At 40.4% G+C, this 17,497-nt stretch overlaps 1 protein-coding gene across 8 annotated transcripts in view; it reads right to left on the bottom strand.

Annotated features, from left to right (window-relative positions):
• DOCK7 (dedicator of cytokinesis 7) overlaps window positions 1-9,662 on the bottom strand; it is a 125,364-nt gene extending 115,702 nt beyond the window's left edge. For 6 of the 8 annotated variants that reach the window (XM_087960386.1, XM_087960385.1, XM_087960384.1 and 3 more), the window contains exon 1: window positions 9,522-9,661. In XM_087960386.1, the coding sequence (XP_087816512.1) occupies window positions 9,522-9,559 (38 nt within the window). In that variant the 5' untranslated portion in view covers window positions 9,560-9,661. Of the gene's footprint in view, window positions 1-9,521 lie in introns of all 8 variants that reach the window. The other 2 variants (XM_087960387.1, XM_087960389.1) reach the window with 1 other exon arrangement.
• Between the last annotated feature and the right edge of the window lie 7,835 nt (window positions 9,663-17,497).

A 17,497-nucleotide genomic window follows, 5' to 3' on the forward strand; every position in this document is an offset into this window, starting at 1 on the left:
CTCCAGCCTTGGGCTCTGCACGTTTGCAAAAGTCCCGGTGCGCAGCCCGTTCCTGCATTCCAAGCGCCCAGGCCGAGCTGCAGCTGTCCCTCTCTCGCCAGCGCCATCTCCAACAACAGTGGCAGCAGCGGCGGGAACTGTGGAAGTTACGGAGGCGGCTCCCCCACCCGAGAAGCGGCTGAAACGCTTCCACGGTTCCTGCCGCTCCTGCCGCTGTTGTTGGAGACGGCGCTCCCAGGTACCTCAAAATCTTTTTTTTCCTGTTGTTACAGGGACCGGGGAAAAGCGGGAGCGACTCAGATGCTGTTGTTGGAGACAGCGCTGGTGCGCAGGGGGGGGGGAGAAATTAAGTCACCCCTGAAAAGACATCCTAGCTGTTTTTTCGGGGCTCAAAAAAAAAATAAGGCCTGGCCTTATTTTGTGAGAAACACGGTAATAGCCTAAACAATCTTGGTCAGCATACTAGGATTTAAAAATTCTTGGTCGACGTTATATATAAATCAGGATAAAGGCCTTTAGGAAGCATTCAATATGCAAACAGATATAAATACAAGATCACAAAGATAGTTACAATATAATATTCAAAAAATAATGTATAATGCATCAGCCATAAATTCAAGCAATGCATTACCAAACTAGTTCTTTTGTATCTTAATAATCAATATTCAGAGCGCCAGAATTGAATAACCTTTTCAGAGTCCATTAGATGTTTTGAAAGTTTTTTAAGCCTTTAAAGCATGAAAATGGCAATATTTTCATCACTGAAATAATCAAGCTAGGGAGAAGACAAATAACTAGCAATGAAGATGACTATTTGCCAAGACTATTTGCCAAGAATAATGAATTTAGAAGACAAACTACCGTATTTGCCGGCGTATAAGACGACTGGGCGTATAAGACGAGCCCCCAACATTTCCACTCAAAATATAGTTTTTGTTATATACTCGCAGTATAAGACGACCCCCCCCCCACTTGGAGGCATGCTTTTCAAGGCAAAAAAGTCGTCTCATACGCCGGCAATCACGGTAAGTTGTAACACTTGGGGTATTCTGGATATAATTCTTGATTGACACCCCAACCCCTTTCCCCCAAACTTACAAAGCCACCAAAATGCTTTAGAGAGGCAGCTTCGCCTTTCTCAGGCTGGCACTCAATTCCTCTCCCTTTCTTTGTGACAGCCCCCGCGTGCGTGCCATCGGGACTCCAAGGGTGGGGGATGGACAGCTGCCAACTCTCTCTCTCTCTCTCTTGTGTGTGTGTGTGTGTGGTGTGGAGGGTAATTCCGGCTATCTCTGGCCTCCGCTCGGTTTTAAAGTCGCTTGGCCGGTTCCCAAGTCGCAGCGCGCGCTGGCCGGGAGACGCGGCGCCGGGTGGAAGCTCGGTGCAGGGGAGGCAGATCTTTCTCTCTTAAGCGGGGAGGGGAGGAGGGGACAAGAGGAGGGACGGGACGGGACAGGGGGCGGGAGGAGGGCGCTCGCCTTCTTCCACCGCCCACCGGACCCTTTTCTTCCCAAGGGGACCCTGGAAAGCAGCTCGGGAGCCGGGTGGTCCTGCCCAGCGGGGTCCCATCAGGAACTTCCTGAGGACACCCCCCCCCGCCCCAAGCACAGCCCTCCCGGTCTTTCAAAGAGGGAGGGAGAAGCGGGAGGAGCAAATTGCCGCCCCCGCCCCGCTGCCCAGAAGGAGGGGCGCCACAGTCCACCCCCACCACCTTCTCCCCCCCCCACTCCCCGGGCCCATTAGCGGCTCGGGGCTGGCTGGCGAGCGGCCCGCCAGAGACCCTCCCGCTCCACCCCCACCCCACCTCCAGATTGGCCTCCGCAGCGCCCGAGCCGGGCGGAGGGTGGGTGGGTGGGTGGGAGGAGGAGGAGGAAGAGAGACTTCGGCTGGGCTTGAAGGGGCTTCGCAAGTTGCGGAGCTCCGCCCCGTCGCTCTTGCACCGAGTGACAATGTATTTACCGGCGTATAAGACGACCCCCCCACTTGGAGGCATGTTTTTTAGGGCAAAAAAGTCGTCTTATACGCCGGCAAATACGGTATAAGGAAGAAATATACTCATAACTCTAGAACTTGATGTCTACTCTTAAAACTTATTGACAGAAGATTCAGAAGATAAAAAGACTTCCTCATACCCCACAATATTTACCCTTATGAACATCACTTCCACAAGAGAGGTTGATGGCTATTAATTTACTGTCTATGGCAGGGGTATCAAACTCAAGGCCTGCAGGCTGAATAATTTTAGTTCTGGCCTACTTCCTTTTCCATATGATAACCTTCAGAAATGTGAAGCCTGCTACTATAAATGTCTTCTATAGGCTAAATATATCAAGATCCTACTACTTCCTTGCAGGATTCAGTTTCTAGATACCTCACCATTTTAGCAGCCCTTCTGAACCTGCTCCACCTTCACCATGACCCCTCTCAGTTCTGATGTCAAGAACAGGACCCAAGACATCAAGTGTGCTTTATTTAGCATGAAGAATAATGGAAGTATTGCTTCCTGTATTCTGTAAATTCTGATTACAATGCTTCTGTAAATGCACAAAGGAAAATAAAAACAAAAAAGGGAAGAGTTATAATCAGAGGTAGTATTCAGCAGGTTCTGACCAGTTCTGGAGAACCAGCAGTAGAAATTTTGAGTAGTTCAGAGAACTGGCAAATACCACCTCTGATTGGAGATTTTACAGTATCCTTCCCCTGCCACACCCACCAAGCCACGCCCACAGAACCGGTAATAACAAAATTGTGCACTGAACCAAACAATAATCAAGAGAATGTATGTTTATATAACAACATAAAAATTTCTGAGGAACATTCCATCAGGAGCTCAAAAAAGTAAACACCCATGTACAAGAAAGGCATACTAGCAGGTTTCAGGGTAGCTCAACATTTGCAAAGTACAAAACAAAAGCAAGCAAAACAAAACCTTTCTAGAAAAAAAATGCTCTAAAGAGGTGTGATGACCCAGGGCGTGACACACAAAAAACCAATTCACAAAAATAGAAGAAAGACCCTTTAAAGCCTCCAACTCGGCCTCAATGTCCAATTATCCTCGGCTGGATATCAAACTCATAAAGAAAACAGTTTATGGGGGGAGTAAATGCAGTTCGCACCCAAAGTAAAGTTGAAATAAAAAACCCAACTTACCACACTGAAGGAATTACTACAGCAGGCAAGGATGATTAATTTCAGACTTCTACCAGATAACTGCAGCAACCACAGTTGGGAGGAAGCCAAAACACAGATAAGCTCCGACAAGAATGCAGGCTTTGCTTCCATCAACTTTGGCATGCGCAGTTTGTCCTTTTAAACAATCCTCCCAGCTGCAGCCTATGAAGGGGATCAGGGCCCCTTCCTCCCCCATAGACCACGCCACTCACATTTCTCCCTTATCCACTCCTCCCTGTGTGCCCTAGGATGAAGAGGGGATGGGCCTGGGTCTTCCTTTGAATGCCCATCCGGCCTGTGCCCTTCCCCAGTTTCCTCCACAACCACAGGAGCCACACTCCCACTCTCTTGTCAGTGTTCCATTTCTCCCTCAATTCAGACTCCAACAGGGGCATGACAGAGGGATTGGATGAGAAAGGAATCCAAGATAAATCTGCTCTTGGTTTGAGAAGGGAAAAAATTGCTGAGTCAGGGAATAGAAAAGTGTGTCTTTAACCCTCAAGGATTCCATGTTGCAACATTTTGTTGCAGAATTCTATTTATCATTGAATGATTTTGAAAAATCCGAGTTTAAGTACACAAATATTTAAAAATATAAAACAAAACTGGACTCCTTTTTGAACTGCGGAGCCCAGAATTGATGGCAGTATTCCAATCTGACCAGAGAAAAGTAGAATGGAGTAATTATTTCTTACAATATTGACTTTGTGTTCCTCTTAATATACTCCCAAGATAGCCTTTTTTAAGCAGCTTCATCCTACTGCTAAGTCATATTTAACTTAACTGGCTGAAAGGAAATTTAATCTCTTTTACGTGTATTAAAACCAAGACCGGTTATTCCCAACTTATGCCTTTCATTTAACCTATCCAGATGCATAGTTATTATTTTTTTTCATATTCTATGCCATTAATTTCAACCCATTACAGGTACTCCTGGACTTAAAACAGTTCATTTAGTGACAACAGCACTGAAAAAATGCTGTTGTTTATGACATTAGAGAGGTGGGCTGGAAAATTTTCTGGGATCAAAATTTCCCACAGAGAATATTCCACTTCAGGCAATTTTGGCAGTTTCATATATTTTAATCTTTTACTGTCTATTGCTCAACATTGTTTCCAACATAATCATATGTTCTCCATATATCAAAGCTCTTTTCCTGAATGTACAGTTTAAACTTAATAAAAAGGTAGTTGTAATTTTTTCACATCAAGTAATGTTGTCAATTACTTGTGTGTGGACTACATATATATTGGAATAAATATGCTAATTTGAATTCTGTTTGTTTGCATATTTAGGTACACACCTGAATCAATTATAGCACATTGCTCATATAGAAAACATTCTAAAACAGCTCAAATGGTGCACTCCAAGTGTGGAAGACTAGTGCTTTCAAAATGTTCCATCAATATGGTTGAGTGGAGACTAATCTAATTCCAGTGGTGGGATTCAAATAATTTAACAACCAGTTCTCTGCCCTAATGACTGGCTGGTTGGGCGTGACTGGATGCTGCAATGACTGTAAGTTGAAAAGCAGTCATTTCAGTGTAACTTTGAATGGTCACTAAATGAACAAGTCAAGGATTACCTGTATGTGTAAATCATCTGTGTAGTGTTCCTCTGAAATTATAACAACATGCATCAGAATGTAATTATTGTTCCAAGGAACTTTGCAACTGTAGTCTATTGTAAGCCATTTTACTACTTAAGATTCTCAGAATTCCATGAAGAGAACCATCGTATTATTAGGAAATATGATCATAAAATTATTAACACAATGTATTTCAAAAAGTCTAATTAAAAATCCTTTACTCAAATGGTTGTCACTGGATCACTGATTGTTGGCTAATATTTTGCTAAGTTTCCGTTACAGAATAACTACCACTAATCACTATCCCCATCCTTCTCCCCAAAGAATTATAATCGTAATTCTTCATAATCACTGATCAGGTTTACACCAATGTAAACAAAACCTCCTGCCACAAAAACACTGCATTTACCTGGTCTTCCTTTCCCTTTGATTTTCTCTCTTCTATTTTCAGAGTTAAAAATGGAAATTCAACTGCTTTAAATTTTAAACTAATGATTTTTCCAGGAACATACCAAAAAAATCAGTCAATCAGTGGTAGACAAAATGATAGGCAAAGCGACATGGGTGCTTCCCTTGGTGGCTGACTCTTTACCCCAATAAACTCCATTTGTTTTAAATCTTTTAATTAAAAGTAAGAACACTACCATAGTAACATGTTACAAGCCACCATTGTTATTATAGCCACCATAAATTTTATTATCAAGAATGTCTCTTGGGCCCCACAGAGCATAACAAACATAAAACATAAATGATACACAGCTCCAATCCAGTGCTTCTTTGGTAAATATGCCCATATAATCCAGAAAAAGAGACACAGATAAATTCATGCAGTAGAAACATTTCTGGAAGGATTAGAGTGGAAAAAGTAGCTGGGGTTTTATTTTATTTTCTGTTTTTATTCATAGCTATATTGAATACATGCATACATAATAATTTATAATCTCATCATTCCAAATTTGCTTATCAGAACAAAAATAGTTTGACAGTCCATTGAATTTCTTAAGTTTAGATCAAGAAGCAAAGCAACTGTCTTGCTCTTTCTTTTCTCCCTTTAAATCTCTGAGATTCTTGAGGAAACTTAAGATTCTATGGAATTGAATTTGAAAAGGCCCACTTTACTAATATTTTTTTCAAAATGTATATATTACATGACAAAAAGAAATCTGCTTCATAGATAAAATCACATCTAATAAAATTCACTTTGATTTACCAAAGATATATCAGTCTAATAATCTATCATATCTTACAAAAATCATTCACTTGGTAAACATAGTTGCAAGATCGGAAAATGACTGGAGGATCTCTTCCTGAATTCACATCTCTATTGTGATGAATATTTGTCATATTTAATTGTTATATTTGCTAGCACAATTTTTAAAAAAGAAAACAAACAATAGTAATTAAATATATCCCTTCTCTTATTTCACAACACTTCTTAGGATAGATTTCCTCATTTTTCATTTGCTGTAAATAGCTTCAGTTATTAGCGCATGTCATTCAGGAGAAGCAAAATAACATCCTTTCTTTTGAACAGCTATAATTAAAGCAATATTTGACTAATCTGGAGAAGCCAGTAGCTGAAAGAACCAGGAAGTACATAAATCAAATGTCTTGATCACACAGTGCTCTGACAAAATGAAGAAAAGTTTGTGTTGAATCTGTTTTAATATGACTGATTGGCAGAGTGGAAAAACATCCCTATATCTTTTTTTTAAATACAGGTAGTTCTTGACTTGCAACCACAAATTGAGCCCAACATTACTGTTGCTAAATGAGACATTTGTTAAGAGAATTTTGTCCCTGTTTACCACCTTTCTTGCTATAGATGTTAAGTGAATCCAGCTTCTCCATTGACTTTGCTTAACTGACAGTCACAAAAGGGGATCACATGCTCCCAGGATGCTGCAAATGTCACGAGTCAGCTGCCAAGCATCTGAATTTTGATCATGTGACCCTAGGAATGCTGAAACTGTTGTAAATGTGAAAAACATTATTAAGTCACCTTTTCAGTATAGCTAAAGTAATAGTAACAGACTTAAACTTATATACCGCTTCACAGTGCTTTACAGCTCTCTCTAAGTGGTTTACAGAGTCAGCATACTGCCCCCAACAATCTGAGTCCCCATTTTACCAACCTTGGAAGGATGGTAATCAGCAGAATTAGCCTGCAATGCTGTATTCTAACCACCACAGCTCTTATAACTTTGTATAGTCACTAAATGAACTGTTGTAAATTGAGGACTATCTGTATATGCAGAAGTTAATCCTGTTAATTTCAACGGGCCTACTCGATTCGGCTTCCTTTTGAACATGTAATTTCCAGAATAAAGTTATTGGCGTCATGAAATGGAAGGTGGGAACAGAGGATGGAAGGAACGGTTGTTAAATCGAGGGCTACCTGTATGGACTTCAACCTCCAGAATTCCCCAGCCTTATTTTTGCTGCAGATCCCATATCCAGTGTCAAGATGAAGAGATGAGACAGCATTTTATCAATGCAAATTTTAATTTTGAATTATTCACTTTATATTATCACAATCTTAAAACCGATGTAAAGATATAGGCAGATTTCATGTAAGAAAAGATAGAATATTTGCTAGCTGCTACCCAATCTCCCTGATCCTAACACATTACTAGCTAAATAACAAGTTTCACTGAACACAGCAGGAATAAATTGACACAGATTAAAGGTAGTCCTAGGCTTGCAACCATTCATTTAGTAACCATTCAAAGTTAGAACACTGAAAAAAATTGACTTATGACCATCTTTCACACTTATGTTCATTGCAACATCCCCACGGTCATGTGATCAAAATTCAGACACTTGGAAACTGGCATGTATTTATGACAGTTGCATAGTTCCGGGGGTCATGTGATCTTTTTGGAAAGTCAATGGAAAGCCAGATTCACCTAACAACTGTGTTACTGTGTTACTAACTTAAATGCAGTGATTCACTTAACAATTAGTCATAAAATGGAGTAAAACTCACTTATCAATTGTCTTGCTTAGCAACCAAAGCTTTGGACTCAGTTGTGGTATAAGTCAAGGACTACCTCTACAGTAGGAATCTGTTAGACCCATTTCAGGTTAACAGGTAACATAAAAAGACATTAAACTTTTAATTTCTTTTCATCCAACTGATGGAGTAGCTAAACTGATGAAGGTTGTTGTTAGCTTGAAAGGGAGCTACCAGATTCCTGATTTTTTGGCTACCAGAGACTAACAGGGTTGTTTCCAAAAACATCTACAGTATGAATACATTCTAAGTTCTTACTCTTACAACAAAACTTTCTAAAATGCACAGATGAAAAACTCTATAGAGTTTCAAAGGCAGTACTTAAGATAAAGTGTACTTCATTAATGTGTCGGTTGCTATTTACAGTACAGAGGGTATGTTGGAAGACAGCATAAAGTTCTTTCCACCAACATTCAAATTAAGAATGGGATATAAAATAAAATCTGAATGATAAAATATAATTAAAAGTAAAAAAAAGTAAAACTAAAAAGTAACAAAAGAAAATTTGGATAAAATATTTTCAAATCAGGTGGCTTTTTTAGCCTATACCTACTTAAGTTTGGAAGCCAAATTATCCATCCATCCATCCATCCATGTTTGGAAGCCAGATTATACATAATACAGAAACTGAAATTTAGAAGTCTGGATTTCCCCCACCTCTCTCATGTGCACTGGTGAACATTTCGACTGAGAAAACGCTGCAGAGAAAGAACTTCAGGGAATGGATAATGCAACCACAGGAGAGAGTATATGACAAGTCCAGCATCAAGCTTGGCAGCAAAAAAAAAAAAAAAGTCAAGACAATTTTTAACACAATTAGAGGGAGCTGCTCTGCTCCATTAAACCCCCGTGATTTTGTCTTCTAAAAGTTACCAAGAAATCTGTTTCCAATTCTTCCTTATATAACCCTCACTTCAAGGCCAAGGGCTTAAACACCCCGCCCACACACCCATCCATCCGAACATCAATGCAAAAACCACAGCTCACCCTGTCCGAAAAGGACCCTCCAAAAAGAACAGATTTGTAGGCAGCGAACCCGAACGCAAATCCCAGGAAGGACCATCTACGTATAAGGCCAAAGGACAAAGGAGGAAAGGGAGCAGATCAACCCGCAATCCTGCAAATCCTAAAGCCAGCGCCCCTTAAAATAAGAAAATCCCTAGAAAGCCCATATATACATACATACATACACAGAGAGAGAGAGAGAGAGAGAGAGAGAAGCAAGCAAGTTCTCTACAATCAGTCCCATGAAGGGAGCGTGCTTGGGAATCAGCCTGCGCGCAAAATGCATCCGGCTTGGGAATCAGCCTGCGCGCAAAATGCATCCGGCCGCCCACGCGACGGCCTGCCCTTTGCTGCCGCTGCATAAATCACATCCACGGCTATGGGATCGGGCTCTGGCGCAAACATACACACCCCCGCCCAGTCGCAGTGCCACGCGCCCCGGAAGACCCCCCCACACACACCCACGGCTCGGTCCCGGCCTTTTGCACGGCCGACCACACAAAGCGGCGCCAACGCATCACAAAGCAACCCACACAATAGGCGCAATTCCCGGCCCTTCCCTCCCTCCCTCTCTCCAGGCCCCAGCCAAGTCTCCGGAATCCCCCACGCCGGCAAGACCATCTCCCTTCGTAGGGGCGGGAATGCGTCTCCCTGCTAGGCCCCCCTCGCGCAGCCCCCGCGGAGCTTAGGATGCGGCTCCCTCCCTCCTTCCTCGCCGCGCACCGGCTTTTTGTTTTAACCTGCTGATCTTCTGCGCAAAGGCGCGGCGCTCGGCCATGGCCGCTTCGGCTCCCAGCGACCCAAAACGCTCCTCGGCTCTTTCGCCGCCGCTGCCGCTGGAGAGCAGTCAAAGGAACCTGGAATGGGTGCCGTAATGCTCTTGAACGACGCGCATCCCAAAGTCGTGGCGTTGATCCATTCCCGTTTCCAGCGAGAAGTGGGTGGGGGAAAGCTTATGCGCCTCTCCTAGCAGACATATGCTCCGTCACGGGCTCTCCAGACAAGAATAGGTGGGTGCGGGCTACGGAGGAGGGATCGGAGCGTTTGCCTCCAATTTTCTTTCAAGAGGGCTGTGGAGCTGCACTCGGACTTGGACTGGCGGCTGTGGATAACCGCGGAACCCCGGAGAGCGCAGGAACGTCCTTCCTAAGTCCCTCCAATACTCCTGCCACGAAAGAGGTGGCACCGGTTTCGCTGGAAAATGCAGGGATGGTCTGTTTTCCTGGAATCCTTGGGGGAGGTTTCCATTCAGAACAAGTGCAAAGATATCCAGAAGATCCGATCCACTGGAGGGGGATCACGCCAAAGAAGCCCTGAAGGCGAAACGGAAAGGGAGATTCGGTTCTGTCCTCCCTGCGTCCCCCGGGTAGAGTTGATTCTTACCAGTTCTGTCGAGTTTTGCTGGTTTCGCCGTCCATTTGAATGATCAGATAGTTGCCTGGAGGGGTGTTTTTTGAGAGCAGAAGCTTCTTAGGGCTGGCAGAGAGTCAGTTGATGGCATTTATTTTTTTTATTTTTATTTATTTTATTTTGTCAAGCGATTATTAGATAACAGGTATAAGTATAAACATGGTTATGAAATAACCATGAAATGGATACGAATAAGAAAAAAAAAGGAAAGAAACAATAGGGCAGGGACGGTAGGCACGTTGGTGCGCTTATGCACGCCCATCCTGAGAGATTGTGAATTTTATTTATTTATTTATTGGTTAAGAAAGTATTAGATAACAGGTATAAGTATAAACATGGTTATGAGTACATGAAATGGATACGAATATCCATTTGTGGCCACTATTGCCACAAAATCAGCTGGGTCACTCACTGACTCACTCTCAGCTCTAGGAAGGAGACAATGACTAGCCAATTCTGGAAAAAAAAACTTGCTAAAAAACCCTGCAAGTTGTGCAGGAAGTTACCAGAGTCAAAAACTGACTCAAAGGCACACAAACTTGTTAACATGAGAAAGATCACCATATCCCTCACCAGCCACATGTAACAATTTAGGAAGCAAATTGTAAGGGGGATGCATAAGTGCACAATCCTGCCTACTGTCGCTGTCTTATTGTCCCCATTTATTCATACCTATTTCCTGTATTCTTACTCATGTTTATACATATACTTATTATCTTGCAAGCGATTGACAAATAAAATAAATAAATAAATAAATGTCTGTGTTTAGTTCCACAGAAGTTATTTTATCATTTAAAGTAGAGCATCCAAGGGTTGTCCCCTCCTAAGCATCACCCAGGGCCAGCTGCCAAACTATTTTGGCACATGACATCCAAATTCCAGATGTTCTCCCCTTGCCTAGCTGTAACACACAATATTTATAACGACGATTTAGCATTTAATGTGTATTCATTTAAAGTATATCTCATACAAGCATCTCCAAACAATGTACACATTTAAATAACTGCTTAAATTATTATGCCTTTCATAATAATAATTCAGAATCACTTGATAGGTTGATTACTTTCACTGTGGTTGAACAGTTGCATATATCCTTGTTTTTGTCCAAGAACATCCAACTGGCTTTACATATATGTAAAACTGAATCTTTGGTAGATACTATTACTGATTATAGGAATTATAGTGAGGTTTAATTTTCTTTCCATGAATGAGCATAATGTTTTTTTCTGAATGTTCCAGTCAGAATCAATCAAACTCAGACCAGCACTGTTACAGAACTTGCTGTTTGATGTGCCTTTCAAGATATGCCTTTGGATTATGTTCATTCCAAAATAGATAACTTCACACGATGCAGAAGAAAGGGGCAAGGAACAGTTTTGAGATCCCATAATGTATAACAAGAAGAGAAAGTTGGGAACATGGTAATATCATGCCCCATGCACAAATAAGCACATCTGAAAAATTAGGTGAAAAGTCAGAAGGATTTAGGAGAATGGTACTAAAAAACCAACACACTGCTTACCACCTTGCTGTCTGTAATGTAGCAACTGGGAAAGGATTTCTGAGTCTGTCATTTCATGAAAAACAAGATTATCAATGCTATTATTACTCATTAATGTGCCTCAAATCCAATTGCTATGAAGCATAAGTAGGAACATGTTATTTCCTTCCTTCCTTCCTTCCTTCTCATGGGTTATAGATATACACTTCCCTAAGTAGAATTCTACTCTTGGTGATCTTGATGGATTCTAGATGCTGGTGCAACTACAAAAAAGTGAATTATAAACACACAGCAATTAGCATAAAAACCTATCAATAACCATATGAATTCAGTTCCAAAAATGACAAAAGGAGAATATCAACTTTTAGATGTTGCTCAATGTTCTCATATTAAGTTCTTTATATTTAGAAAAATACAGATGTTTAGTACAAAATATAATTACGCTTTCTCGGCTCGTCCTGAACATGAAGCATAAACTACTATGCTAAATGAATTATGCAACTCACTTCACTGAGTTTCACTATAACTATCTTAACTTTCAAGTGAGCATGTCATACCATCAGCCTATTTGCAAAGGAAGCGCCTACACAAGAAGAAGTATAATTACAGACAATTCAAATGAATGATAGGTTTCTAGCTAACTCCCACTTAAAAAAAAAATTCTAGCCTTGAGAGGAAGGCCAAAACTCCAATATATTTTTCTGCTTGGGAAAGATAGCAACCCTTCCCTTATTGAAATCAAAAATAGCTTTCATTTATCTGTCCTCAGGCACAAATAGATAGCATTACTCAAGCAGTTGAGGCAAGTTGAGGCCTCTCTTGCGCCTGTCACGATTTTATGCCAACCCTCACATCCAAATTAAAAATAAAGAGACCACACAAAAATAGTTTTCAAGAAAACAAATGTGTTAAAAAGCTTGCTTTCCTATACTAACCCTGTTGGAAGACAGTCTGCATCTCACTGTACAATGTGATCAAATACCAGTAATCGAGGACATTGACCAAAAAAAGGGAAAGTATATCTATTTATTATATTCAGTTAGGCTAATCAGGCAGGAAAGGTATGGCGAACATTTCAGAGCAAACCTCTATATTTTTCCAGAGAGGAAAAGAAGAGGAGAAACACAGTTGCAACACAGTTTGCAAGATTTTATTAGTGCAAACTTGAAATAAAGATAGAACTAGTATTCCTCTTATGCTTTTTGTCTGGACTACCTCATAGGACTAACATATAGTGCATACATGATGTAAGAGCTATAGATCTGAAGTAAATGTATGTATGACTACAAGCCAGAATTGTAATCTGTCTTTATATCTGAGTTGCTATATTTATTTATTTATTTTTATTTATTTATTTGATTTGCCAATTGTTTACAAGATAATAAGTATAAGTGTATACATAGTTGTGAATACATGAAATGGGTACATATAAGAAAAATAAAAGAAGAATAAGAGAAACAATAGGACAGGGACGGTAGGCACGTTGGTGCGCTTATGCACGCCCCCTACAGACCTCTTAGGAAAGGGGTGAGGTCAATAGTAGACAGTCTAAGGTTAAAGTTTTTGGGGTTTGGGGAAGAAACTACAGAGTCGGGTAGCGTATTCCAGACATTGACCACTCTATTGCTGAAGTCGTATTTCCTGCAATCAAGTTTGGTGCGGTTAACTTTGAGTTTGTATCTATTGTGTGCTCTTGTGTTGTTATGGTTGAAGCTGAAGTATTCATTGACAGGTAGGACATTGCAATGTATGATTTTATATACCATGCTTAAATCAGACCGAAGACGGCGTAATTCAAGGTTTTCTAGTTCTAGAATTTCAAGTCTGGTGGCATAAGGTATTCTACAACGAGTAGAGGAGTGGAGAACTCTTCTTGTGAAATATTTCTGGACTTTCTCAATTGTGCTAATATCAGATACGTAATGTGGGTTCCAGACTGATAAACTGTATTCGAGTATTGGTCTAGCAAATGTTTTGTATGCTCTGGTTAGTAGTGTGATATTACCAGAGAAAAAGCTACGTAGGATTAGGTTAACAACTCTTAATGCCCTTTTGGCTATGTAGTTGCAGTGGGCTCTAGCACTTAGATCATTAGAGGTGAGTATTCCAAGGTCCTTTACAGAGCTTGGGTCATCAACAAGATCTTGACTATTCAGCTTGTATTTTATTTTCTGATTTTTTTTGCCAATATGTAAGACAGAGCATTTATTTGTTGAGATTTGAAGTTGCCATTTGTTTGACCATTCTGATACATAGTCAAGATCTTTTTGTAGGGTAGCAGTATTGTCTGTGGTATTGAACAGCTTTACATCATCAGCGAAAAGAACGCAATTGCTCTTAATATGATCACAGAGGTCGTTTATGTAGAGTATGAAGAGAGTTGGTCCTAGAACACTGCCTTGGGGGACACCACTATTGACAGGTACAGAATTTGATAGGACGCTCCCAATTTTGACCATTTGTTGTCTGTTTGCCAGGAATGCTTCAATCCAGTTATTCAGTTGTCCAGAGATACCATAGGATTTTATTTTTAGGAGTAGTTTGTCGTGTACCACTGAATCAAAGGCTTTACAGAAGTCTATGTAGATTGCGTCTATTGCTTTGCCCTGGTCGAGTTGTGTCGTCCATATGTTTTTGCAGTGTAAGAGTTGCAGATTACAGGATAGTTTTTTTCTGAAACCAAATTGTTTATTGGAGAGTAGGTTGTTTGTCTCTAAGTGGAGGATGATGGATTGGTTAATAATTGATTCCATGACTTTACAGGTGACGAGCATAAGGAGATTGGTCTGTAATTTTCAACTAGGCTTGGGTCTCCCTTTTTGAAGATGGGGATGACTGTGGCTTGTGACCATAGGTTAGGCAAGGAGCTGGTCCTGAAAGATTTTTCAAAGATTATGCTTAGAGGTTTGGCTATGGCAGTGGATAGCTTTTTTAAGAAGTAGGCACATATTCCATCAGGTCCAATAGATAGAGATGGTTTTAGATTGCGTAGTGCTTTTTCAACATTGTCTTCTGTAAAATCGATATGTATTAGATCATTGTTGTTATCTGTGGTACGGCTAGGAAATACTGGGCATGATCCATTGCTGTTTACAAATACTGAGCTGAAGAATGTGTTAAAGATGTTGGCTTTAGTGGTGTCGTCGTTGCAGTCTTTACCATCAGGTCCTATCAAGGGTGGGATCGACCTTGAGTCTTTTAGTTTGTTGTTTACAAAATTGTAAAAAGCACGGGTGGAATTGGTGCTTAGAAGGTTTTCCTCTTGTTTAATGTGATAATTGATGCATTCGGTCTTTATCTGGTGGCATAAATTTTTGTATCGGCTTTTGAGATTGGCAACGTGACCAGATTTGTTTTTCCGCCAGAGTGATCTCTTTTTGGATTGAAGTTTCCTTATTGTTATGGGTAATCTGCTTTTTTGTTTTGTTTTGGGAGTTGTTGTTGGTACATATAGTTTGATGACTCTTTTGACTTCAAGTAAAAATATGTTGTAATGGTCTTCAACAGTATTGCATCCAGTGAATAGAGATTGCCAATCAAGGGATGAGAGATCGTTGTCTATAAGATCATAGTTGCCTTTTTGAAGTTACAATTGGGGATTACATCATTGTGGTGATTTTTGTGTGGGCGTATGTTGAGACAAAAGTCAATCATATTGTGGTCACTGCTGGAAAAGGGTTCTTTAGTTTGTATTCCGTAAATTAAATTCAAACTATTGCAGAAGATGAGATCGAGGCAGTTGTTTAGTCTAGTGTTGTTGGTTACTAGTTGTTCCAGTCCCAGATTTGTAATAGCATTGTAGAAGGTTGTGTGTATGATTTCAGTTGTACATTCATTTAGGGTCCAGTCAATATGAGGTAGATTGAAATCACCAAGAAAGATAAAAGGGTATGGGCAGGATGCAGCCCATGTTAGTAATGTATTTAGCTTGTTTACATGTTCGATGTCATAATCAGGTGCTCTGTAACAAAGTAAGAATCGAATTGTGATATTTAAGGATAGTTCACAGATGATGGTCTCAGGAAGAGCAAGCTCCTGGGTAACTTGGATATTTTTTAGATGTAAGGACTTTTTATAGAAGATAGCAACACCACCTCCTCTACGAATTTCACGATCTGATCGGTAAACATGATAGTCCCTTACTGTGGTAATGGAGTCAGGGAGAGATGCATTGAGCCATGTTTCACAGACAAATATAATGTCGAATTTAGCCATATTTAGTAGGAGGAAAAATTCAGGTATTTTATTCACGAGGCTTCTTGCATTGAGTAGTTTGCATTTAAGGCCAGTAGTAGTTGGAATTGAGGTAGTTAGGGCGTGCATGCCTAGTCTTGGGTGATGGTGGATCGGTTGAGGTAGGGTTGTGGTTGAGGGTTAAAGCTGAGTTGCGGGTTGTGTGGCTTACTTTTGATACAGTCAGCATGGTAGTCAATGTACAGGTCCTTCTCTCCATTGTCTAGACGTTTTTTGAGTTCAGTGCGGAGTACACGGGAGCGGGCACGTTGCTGTATGGTTAGGTCAGGGCGACAACGGAGGTTCTTATGGTTGGTGTTGGTTTTGGCGAGTGAATTTATAGTGTAAATGAATTTACGTTTGCTTGATTCATTTTTGCAAATGACCCTGCACAAGCGTGGGGCCACAGAGCCGTCTCTGTTTTTGAGCTCTCGGCCAATGCGGGAAATGTCAAGTATTTCATCAGCGGAGATGGTTGATGCTTGATAATCACTGATGATGTTTCGGACAGTTGTGATGTCATCATTGTCATTGATGTCCTCTAGACCAAATAAGATGGCGTTTGGACGTTTCCGTTCACGCTCAACGGCTTCTCTGATGAGGATTGGGATATCAATATTATGCCTCTACTGTAAATCTATAATTAAATAAGAGTACATAAGTATTCCCTTTTGGTGTAGCCAAAAACAAATAATTACAAAATTAATTAGGTGCAATATAATCATAAAACCAAGCTTAACAAACACACTGCAAACAATTGTTTTCCTAAAAAGAAGCTATTATTAGCAATGTGGGAAATATTCGAATAACCACTATTAATTAATTTAACTCAGTCCTTTGTTTTCATTAAAAAAACACTTTCTATTTCTAGCTATATTCTAATCTAAATGCATTCATTTTTCCCACTGGCACCAAATAAATGGCATTTTCCCTTTTAATATTCTGTATGTGTCTATTTATTTATATTTAATATTTCTAAACTTCCCATCTCTTTCAAAGAGGCTAAACAAATCATACCAAGGCTTAGAATATTCAGTCCTTAATTCATCTTCAAGAATGCTAGAATCTAGGCAAATGCCAGGTATCATTCTTCGTCCACCACAAACAAAATTCAATCATAAGAGGTGAATCAGATCAAATCAAATCTTTATTACAATCATAAACCATCATATACAAGATGTGAATACCATAATCCTGGTGTGAAGCCCTAGTGTGAAACCCCCTAATGTTAACATAATACAACAGTGTGCTCCTAATGTATCTGGATAAATTGACCTCTCTTTCTGAGAGGCCTAAGTAGATAGCCTTCAACATTTGTTTCCTCAAATTGCCCCACTAAGGTAAACTCATTTGCACAAGATTAAAAAGGCACAAAGAAAAGCATACTGCTCTCCTTCTCATTCTTCCAAGAATTCTTTAAGAAAACCAATTTTGCTGAGCAGAATAGGACATCACTAATGGAGCGTTGCTTCATGGGGCAAGACCATATTCAGTCCCCAAATGTGCTTTTCCAAAAGGAAACTGGACTTCCTTGGTATTTTTCCTTGAAAATGTTTCATTTCTTCTCCAAGA

The sequence above is a fragment of the Notechis scutatus genome, chromosome 3 (genome assembly GCF_049901735.1).
Source record: "Notechis scutatus isolate UNSWTSFEM ecotype Mainland chromosome 3, rNotScu1.2, whole genome shotgun sequence".
Classification (NCBI taxonomy): domain Eukaryota; kingdom Metazoa; phylum Chordata; class Lepidosauria; order Squamata; family Elapidae; genus Notechis; species Notechis scutatus.